The sequence below is a fragment of the Pinus tabuliformis genome, chromosome 1_1 (assembly GCF_031772625.1).
Source record: "Pinus tabuliformis cultivar Carrire ecotype Pingquan chromosome 1_1, CPIR1, whole genome shotgun sequence".
NCBI lineage: Eukaryota > Viridiplantae > Streptophyta > Pinopsida > Pinales > Pinaceae > Pinus > Pinus tabuliformis.
The window spans coordinates 433,484,456-433,494,441 of record NC_142297.1 but is presented as its reverse complement, the minus strand read 5'-3'; the positions used below and the strand labels follow the sequence as shown (position 1 = coordinate 433,494,441).

Here is a 9,986-nt window from a genome sequence, read left to right as displayed (position 1 = left end):
CTTGGCTGCATACCTATTTGGAAGAGGGCAAATGAACTGGGATTGACTGACCATTTTGGTTCTTGAATGGGAACACATCTGAATCATGATGAAATCACTTGGTATTTGCAGAGATGGTTGAGGAGACCAGGTCACATGAGCTGGTAAGAAGAAGATGGGTGAGATAGAGGTCGCGACCACCTATTTCTACCTCTGCTCACAAGAGCTACAACACAATGTGATAAGCTAGTTCTACAGTTTTTGGCGCATGCAATTTCCCACTAAGATCATCTTGTTCCTATCGTTGGCCTGAAATAACAAAAAATTTACCTGGGACAACCTACAAAAGAGACAACGACAAGGGCTGGGGATCTGCTATCTATGCTGGGATGAAGGAGAAGATAATAGTCATCTTTTTTTACATTGTCGATGCACTGTTCGCATATGGAGACACTTTTCCGTTAATATGGGATTTCCATATCTACATCATGTTAGTATTTTTGACTGTTTATATTGGTGGAGCTCACAACAGTCCACATGGTGGATGATCCCACTGGCTATTTTCTGGGAAATATGGAAGTGGTGCAACCAAATAATTTTTGAAAATGTCAAAGTAAAAGAAGAAAAGGTTCTGGCTCGCATTACCTAATGGATCAACGTTGATAGTGATAATAACAGCATGCCAAAGGAAAAGACTGATATGGGGGATGGTCCATGCATTACTTACCTCACGGGGTTTTTTGATGGGGCATCACAAAGTGGGATGTGCGGATGTGGTTTTTGGATCAAGTTTTCATAAATGCAAGAGTATTGGGTACACTGGAATGTGGGAAGAGGCACGAACATGAAAGTTGAAGCCATGAATTTATAGGGCTTACTGTGGTTTGCAAACTTCATGGACATTCCTCTCATGCACGTTTTTGGGGATTCTCAAACCATTATTGATCATATACTGGGAAAAAACTAGATTCTACAGAGCACTCTTCAAGGTTGGCTAGGTCTGATTGAAAAGCAATGGGCCACTTTTTCGGACTCCGTTATACAACATATTTAATGGGATCATAACCAGAGTGCAGATCAAATGTCCAAAAAGGGTCTACTAGATGAGCCAGACAGAATGTACATTGAGATAAAGATGGATTCACTCACCATAGATGTTGGACGCCTTCTCATACCAGGGTAGTGATAATATCTTACAGGCTCAAAACAAAGAAAAATGCTGCCAGTTAAGATAAGTATTCATCTATATGTTTTCTTTTTACATTTCCTTTTTTGTATATGACACATATAAACAGAGGTATATAGTGCTTCAGTGCATGTAGATAATTTGGATACTCTACTCTTTTTGTTAACACATTAGTGCCACATAGTGTTAATGAACATATTGATGAATACATACTGTATGATGAAAAAGAAGTTTTTTATACATGTATGCCAAATATAGATGATGGATACACACAAAAGGTTGCCACAACTACCCAATATTCTGATTTATGCACTATTTTTTATATAATATAAAACAAACGTTCTTTTTCTTTCTTAAAAAAAAAAAAAAAAGATAAAATATCTAAGCGAATGCCAATATCGACATAAAACTTTAAACCAAATCATGTTATGGAATCTAGAAGCAAATGGCAGACCTAACTGAAGCATTCGTTTCACGCTCCCATTGATGCTCATCGGAGGCTTCGCTTGGGCGTAACTCCATCTTTTTAAAGCTTGCCGTTGTGAGTCAATGTCAAGTATTGACAATTGCCATCCAAGGTTTTTGAGTCAATTGTTCTATCTTACTATGAATTTCAAAGTATTGACTACTACAATTCAATCTTTGTTAGTCAATTTATTCATTCAATTTTGTTAGTCAATTTCTTCATTCAACGTTGTCACTATGGATCAAAATCAAAATTTAAAATCTTTCTCAGTCAATTACTTCATTCAACATTATCACTATGGATCAAAGTCAAAATTTGAAAGTATCATCATTGTGTTTGAATGTCAAGTTTATATATTACTATCAAAACACATTTTAAATGGTCCTAAGAAATCCATGTTCTTCCCAAGATATATAGCAAAGTTGATTGTATACATATTTGATTAGCTGCAAGCAAAGTTGACAATGTATACAAATTTAATTAGCTGCAGTTAGCACTAGCCTTTGCAATCCTCATCAACCTCAAACATTCAATTAAATAAATGAAAGAGCACAAAAAGTCGAGTCCGTAGTGAATTTAAGAAATTAAATCAAATGACCAGGGGATGAACTTAAGGACTTGGTCAAGTCTAACTGAACTTGGGAAGAAAGATTCCACGCCTTTTCGTGGTATTATCTCTCAACATTTGTTGGTCTGGTTAGCCATTCAACCTGAATATGCCTATTCACCTCCATTTGCAATAATGAATTTAATGAATTAGATTCAATGACTAAGTGATGAACTTGAGGAATTAGTCGAGTCTAACGAACCTTGCGATGAAAGTTTTCAGGCTTTTGAGTGGTTTGATTTCTCAGAAGTTGTTAGTTGGGTAATCTATTTGACTTGATTAATGAACCACACTTGTTGGTTCGAAACACGTCGGCCAAAAAAATCTCTCATGTCATTTCTACCAAAAAACTTTGTTTAATTGATTATTTTATAATTTTATTTGTTTTGTTTTTAATTTTCCATTATCTATATAGAAATAGCTATATTTTAAATACAAATCTAACATAAACTAGGACACTACTAAAAAAGCCGATTCAAAATGAAATGTCAAAAGCAAATATTAGGATCAGAGTACTTCATTACTATAATTTTGACCGGTGGTCCCACAATCGTCATTGCACCCTGTGAACATGAGCGAAGCGAAGCGCTGAGCTGTATTAAGATTTTCAATTATGGGTTGATGTGATACCTTTTTAGCACTATAATCAACATGCTCTAAATTCGTTTTGTATTTCCAAACTCCCACTCCTGGCGAAAAAACGTGGTGGATCTGATGCAGGAGCATCTAGCTCACCATGACCGGGTTCAGTCTCAGCCAGGTTGGAAGGTTGTTAGTTGTCTGGATTGTTTTTTTTTATTATAGGTTATGAGTCATGAGATAGGAGTTTAATTTGTTTTTGTTTCTTTAAAGATGTTATGACTAATTCAAGGTTAAATAGACAGTTAGGGTTGTTATGATCTAAAAAATAATAAAGCTGTAGTTACGAACTGATCTGTTAATTTAGAAGAAAAAAAAAAGACAAAACTGTCTAATCAGAATCTTGTAATGTCAACCATAGCATGACTGTCTAACCAAAACCCAAGACAGTTTAATTAACTGTAATCTCAATGTATAAAGGCAGAAATGTAAGACAGAGATGGGGTTCAGCAATTCTGGAACAGAGAAATAAAGAAGGAAAAAGATAGATTTCATTTGCAGAGACAGTCCATCTGATTCATTGCCTATTTATGTATTATAATGTTATATTCTTTTTCATTTGCTGTGTAAGTTAAAACAATTCCAGTGTACTACAATTAACCACTGCAGATCACAATTCCAAACATTTTCAACAAGCAGAAATTCGTGAAAGCATTCACACGATACAACAGAATGAAGGCATACCAGTTGGGGAGCGTGAGGACTAGATCTCCCGTAGAATTACAGTGGAACAAAGTGACAAAAACAGACACAGGTAATCCTGGTAACTTTTCCAAGTTTTTATAATTAAACAAAATACATAGAACAACGTCCACAGAAATTGTTGTTCAAACCATATTTATAATCCAGTCATTGTACACCAAAAACGAGTAACAGAAATTGTCATTCAAGCCATATTATAATACAGTCATGGTAAACCAAAGACAAGCAACAACGTCCAGGGGGGACAAACCCTAGGTTAGGGTTTCATGACAGAGTCGGTTCTTCATTTTTTTTAATCAAATATAGTGGATAACCCAAACAGAGGCCAAAACCAGTTCACATACATTCCATTGATAGCATCTCGAGTCAAATAAAGCCACCAGACAACAAAAGACCGACCATACCAGAACCAAAATAAGACCCTAACTGTAAACCAACAGGACTTAGACACCAGAGCCTACCAGGAGGAAAACTGTTACTTCGAGAGCCAAAAATCGCGAAGGAGTCCAAGCGCCCAGGTCGAACCACAGACCTGCAAGGGTAAAGCAAGGGTTTGGTTAGCCATTGTTACGGCAAGATCAGGAGGAAAGAACAAAAAAAGAGGACAAATGGAAACCCTGGCGTACCTGAGTCAGTTGGACCGAGAAGCTGAGGAGTTGAGCCACTGACAAGCTTACAGAACCTGAGACAGAAGGCGCATTCTGGTTAGATTCAATACCAGATGAAGAGAGGGATAAATCAAGGAGAAGAATAGTTACCTGTGCATAGTTGCCGAAGCTGTTCGCCCTGTACCTGTGCTCGAATCACCAACAGCAAGGAAGACCAGTTCATAAAACGAACAGAAACCAGAAGCAGTGGGACTACATTCACAATATTAAAAGATTGACCAAAGCCGAGGGACTTACAACCAAGAAGGAGCTCACGCAGACATACCTCTGGAGCCCTGACAGGCTCGAGCCACAAAAGAAAACCACAGACCATCACACAGACAAGCTCAAGAGACCAGTTCACGTTTGCAACCGCAACCAACGAAGGGATAGAGACCACCATAAACGTTCGAGGAGGAGCCATACAGGGGAGCTCTCAAACTCTCACCAGACTGCACAGAAGCAGGGAAGGGTCGCGAATGACCAGACCACTGAGACATTTTGGTAAGAGAGAACGAAGGAACCAAAACCGAGGCTGGTAGCTAGGCCATAAATACCACATTAAAACATTCCATTTACCAACGAAAAATATCCATTGCTACATCACATACAACCACCGGCATAACAAACCAAATCCACCACATCACAAAAGTCGAAGACCAAGTGTAAAGGCGAGCTTACGTGTAAAGTGCGGGCCCATGTAGGCTGGGCTACATCAGAGTGGTATCAAAGCAACTTTTTATGTTAGTAGGAGGAATGGAGAGAGGAAGACGAGGTCGTGGCAGAGGTGCTAGAAGATTGGCAAAGGAAGGATTGAGAGAGGAGATCAGAATTCTTGCTGCCCATTTGGAGGCAGTAGAGGTAGGTAAACGAAGAGATCCGGAAATAGGTGATGACAGTGAAGAGGAAGTTGAAGTAGCAGCAGATGGACCAGAAGGTGAATCCATAGATGTGAGACTGTTGAGATCTGTTTTAATAGCGAGCAGTAAACCCAAGCCAGAACTCCTGACGTATGATGACAGCCTGTCTATCGAAGTTTTGTTAGATTGGATCAGTGAGATGGATAAGTATTTCGAGTGCGAGGAAGTCAGTGAAGACCACAGAGTTAAATTCGCTGCAACAAAATTGAAGGGGCACGCAGCCCTATGGTGGGATAGTGTTCAGAACGAGAGGAAAAGACTGAACAAGGCGCCGATTAAAACCTGGTCAAGGATGGTCGCCAAGTTAAAGGGTAGATTTCTGCCGAGGAACTATCAGATTGCATTGCACAGGCAGGTGTAGAATCTGAGACAGAAAGGATTAACGGTAAAAGAGTATACGAAGGAGTTCTATCGAGTGAATTTGCGGGCTGGATATACAGAGGATACAATAGAAAGAACAGACAGGTATGTTAATGGATTGAGGTTGGATATTTTGGATGAAATCAGTATTTTATCTTCGAACAACACTGAGGAGGCATATCAAAGTGCAATGAAGGCTGAGGAGAAAATTACCAGAAGGCAGAATGCCCAGAGAGGACGAGGGGCCAGCAGAGGGAAAGGCTAGTCCTATGGCAAGAGCCAAACTGCTAACAGCAGTGACGAAGCCAACAGTTCTAAAGCTTCCGGATCAACAGATAGAAGTGAAAACACAAGAGGTGGTAGGTCATCCCAGCGAGGCAGGGGAAATGACCAAGGTAGAGGGGCTAGTTATCAGTGTTATAGGTGTCATAAATGGGGGCACCGCTCGTTTGAATGTCCAGAAGCAGATCTAACTGGACAACGGGATGCGTACGTGGCACAGCCGGAAGAGGCAGCAACACCTTCCCAAGAAGCAGAGAATGCTCCATAGACGGGAGAAGCTTTGGTGCTGCACAAGGTGTTGTTGAAACCAGTTAAAGAGATCACCGAACAGACGCAGTGGAAGGCTTTGTTCAGAACAGTTTGTAAATCGCGAGGTAAGTGCTGTAACTTAATTATAGACAGTGGTAGTACTCACAATTTAGTGTCTACAGAGATGGTAGAAAAATTGGAGTTGAAATGCTCGAAGCATCCTAACCCCTACAGAGTTTCGTGGCTGCAAAAAGGCCATCAGTTGCTGGTGGATGAACAGAGCAAGGTTGAGTTTCAGATAGGCAGATACAAGGACAAAGTTGTTTGTGACATCATGCCAATGGATGTATGTCACATACTGCTGGGCAGGCCTTGGCAGTACGATAGAAAAGTGGTCCACGATGGATTGACGAATTGTTATAAATTTGTGAAGGATGGAATCAAGCATACGCTTGTACCCATCAAAGAAGAAGGGACAGCAGAGACTAGTGAACCAAGAACGTTGTTGGTCAGCGGAAAATAGTTTTTAAAACAGGTGGAGGACAGTGAGGTAGGTTATGCGGTGGTAAAGAAAGCAAGGACAGTCTTGCTGCATACGGAAATATCAGATTTTCCCACAGAGATCCAGCAAATGTTGGAGGAGTTTACAGACATAGTTGTAGATGACTTGCCAGACAAGTTACCCCCCAAACGGAGCATAAGTCATCACATTGACTTCATACCCGGAGCCAGTTTGCCAAACAAAGCGGCATACCGAATGAGCCCCAAGGACAATGAAGAAATTAGGAAACAGGTGCAAGAGCTGTTGGACAAGGGATTGATAAGGGAGAGCTTAAGTCCTTGTGCCATTCCAATGGTCCTCGCTCCCAAGAAGGGAGGAGAATGGCGGATGTGCACCGACTCATGAGCCATCAATAAAATCACTATCCGGTACAGGTTCCCATTGACACGGATGGATGATATGATGGATTGTTTAAGCGGGGCAGCTTATTTCTCGAAGATAGACTTGAAAAGCGGGTACCATCAGATTCGGATACGAGAGGGGGACGAATGGAAGACAGCCTTTAAGACGAATGAGGGGCTGTGCGAATGGCTAGTCATGCCATTTGGGCTGAGCAATGCGCCCAGTACGTTTATGAGGTTAATGAATGAGATGCTGAAGGAGTATATTGGGAAGTTTGTGATAGTTTATTTGGATGACATCCTTATTTTCAGCAGAACGAAAGAAGAACACCTTTAACATGTGCGTAAGGTGCTGGAGAAGTTACAGCAGAATAAACTGCTAATAAACTTGAAGAAATGTACTTTTCTGCAAAAGGAATTAATTTATTTGGGGTTTGTAATAGCAGAGAATGAACTGAAGATGGATCCAGAGAAGGTGGCAGAAATAGTGAATTGGCCATCTCCGAAAAATTTATTCAAGGTACGTAGCTTTCATGGATTAGCAAGATTTTACAGGAAATTTATAAAGAATTTCAGCAAAATTTGTGCGCCAATGCTAGACACCATCAAAAAGGCCAGCCAACCTTTTCGATGGACAGAAGCAGCAGAGAGAAGTTTCCAGTTGTTAAGGAGAAAGATTACTGAGAGGCCGATCCTGAGACTACCAGATTTCTAGAAGTTGTTTCAGGTTCGCTGTGATGCCAGCGGGACAACAATTGGAGCTGTTCTCAGTCAGGAGGATAAGCCTGTAGCATTTTTCAGCGAGAAGCTGAACGAGAGTAGACAGAAATACTCATCATATGATAAGGAGTTCTATGTTGTGGTACAGGCATTAAAACATTGGAGGCATTATTTATTGGGAAATGAATTCGTGCTGTTTTCAGATAATTCTGCACTACAATATGTAATGCAGCAGCACAAACTGAACCACAAACACGCCAAATGGGTGGAGTATCTGCAGAGTTTCAATTTCGTATTGAAACATATTAGCGGGCAAGCTAATAAAGTAGCAGACGCGCTGAGTAGGAAAGCTCTACTTCTACAGGAAAGCACTGTGCAAGTGCTGGGGTTTGAGCACTTACGAGATTTGTACCAGACGGATGCAGACTTTAAGGAGGCCTATGAGGCATGCCAGAACCCCTTGGTGAGGGATAACAGCCCTTGGTTAGATTACAATTTGCAGGAGAAGTTGTTGTTCAAGGGGGGAAAACTGTGCATACCTGACTGCTCGATGAGGGAGAACGTTATTCGAGAAAAGCATAGCGGAGGTTTGGCTGGGCATTTCGACGTGGATAAAACACTCGAGCAACTCGACACTCTTACTTTTGGCCAAGGATGCAGAGGGATGTACGACGATTCGTAGCCAGATGCAAAGTGTGCCAGTTAGAAAAGGGTCACAGTTAGAACGCAGGACTGTATACACCGTTACCCATTCCAGGCAGACCGTGGGACTCAGTCAGCTTGGACTTCATCTTAGGCCTACCTAAGACACAACGAGGATACGATTCGGTAATGGTAGTGGTGGACAGATTCTCAAAAATGGCACATTTTATTCCTTGCAGGAAAACCAGTGATGCCACCCACGTGGCCCACTTGTTTTTTAATGAGATCGTCAGGTTACACGGATTACCCAAATCCATCCTATCAGACAGGGACGTGAAGTTTACGGGACATTTTTGGCGTACCCTGTGGAAGAAGATGGATACTCAGCTGAGTTACAGTTCTGCTTACCATCCGCAGACGGACGGACAAACAGAAGTTGTAAACAGGAGTTTAGGGAATCTGCTACGAAGTCTAGTGGGAGAGAATTCGCGGATGTGGGATCGAGTGCTGGTGCAGGCAGAATTCGCTTACAACGATTCACCTAACCGCAGCACAGGCTTGAGCCCTTTCCAAATCCTGTACGGCATGCATCCTCGTGGAGTGCATGAACTGCGAGATCTTGGATTGCAAGAAAGGCGAAGCGCAGACGGAGAAGATTTCGCTAACGCGATGAGGGATTTGCATGAACAAGTGAAAATTAAATTGTAGGACAGCAGCTTAAAGTACAAACAGCGGGCAGATTTGAAGAGAAGGGAGGTACAATACAATGTAGGAGACGAAGTCCTCACACATTTGTGCAAGGAACGTTTTCCTAAAGGTACGTACAATAAATTAAAGTATAAGAAGATAGGACCTTGCAAAATCCTACGGAAGTTTTCAGCAAATGCCTATGAGATCCAGTTGCCACCAGGAATAGGCATTTCGCCTATTTTTAATGTAGCAGACCTGTTTCCCTACACGGCTGACCCAGAGGAGAAGGAAGAAGATGGAACCACGCGACCCACACGGAACACCCAGGACGAAGGAGAAGCTTGGAAGAGACAGATGCCTTACATTCAACCTCCCGAGATCGAGAGCATTCTCGACACTTAGGTGGCTAAACGAACTCGGCGGAAAGAATACTTACAATACCTGGTCAAGTGGAAGAACCGTCCAATTGAGGACAGTTCGTGGCTTGATGCCAGGCAGATCGAACAGACCGGTACTTCTGTCGAGAAGCTCATGGACCGGAGCCATGATTTCTTTTTGCCCCAGGAGCCTGATGCAGGAGCATCTAGCTCACCATGACCGGGTTCAGTCTCAGCCAGGTTGGAAGGTTGTTAGTTGTCTGGATTGTTTTTTTTTTATTATAGGTTATGAGTCATGAGATAGGAGTTTAAATTGTTTTTGTTTCTTTAAAGATGTTATGACTAATTCAAGGTTAAATAGACAGTTAGGGTTGTTATGATCTAAACAATAATAAAGCTGTAGTTACGAACTGATCTGTTAATTTAGAAGAAAAAAAAAGACAAAACTGTCTAATCAAAATCTTGTAATGTCAACCATAGCATGACTGTCTAACCGAAACCCAAGACAGTTTAATTAACTGTAATCTCAATGTATAAAGGTAGAAATGTAAGACAGAGACGGGGTTCAGCAATTCTGGAACAGAGAAATAAAGAAGGAAAAAGACAGATTTCATTTG

The 9,986-nt window shown here is 41.3% G+C and overlaps 1 protein-coding gene across 1 annotated transcript; it reads left to right on the top strand.

Annotated features, from left to right (window-relative positions):
- Window positions 1-8,677: 8,677 nt before the first annotated feature.
- On the top strand, window positions 8,678-9,394 carry LOC149213574 (uncharacterized). The gene is made up of 2 exons (XM_089389074.1): window positions 8,678-8,992; window positions 9,203-9,394. Exons 1-2 carry the CDS (start codon window positions 8,678-8,680, stop codon window positions 9,392-9,394), a joined length of 507 nt encoding a protein of 168 aa, XP_089245200.1.
- The last annotated feature ends 592 nt before the right edge of the window (window positions 9,395-9,986 follow it).

Excerpts from the sequence above, each read along its gene's own strand:
- LOC149213574 (XM_089389074.1), top strand. The coding sequence starts at position 8,678 with ATGGATACTCAGCTGAGTTACAGTTCTGCTTACCATCCGCAGACGGAC. Across the intron at positions 8,993-9,202 it reads TGAGGGATTTGCATGAACAA|TTGCCACCAGGAATAGGCAT; the intron begins GTGAAAATTAAA and ends TATGAGATCCAG.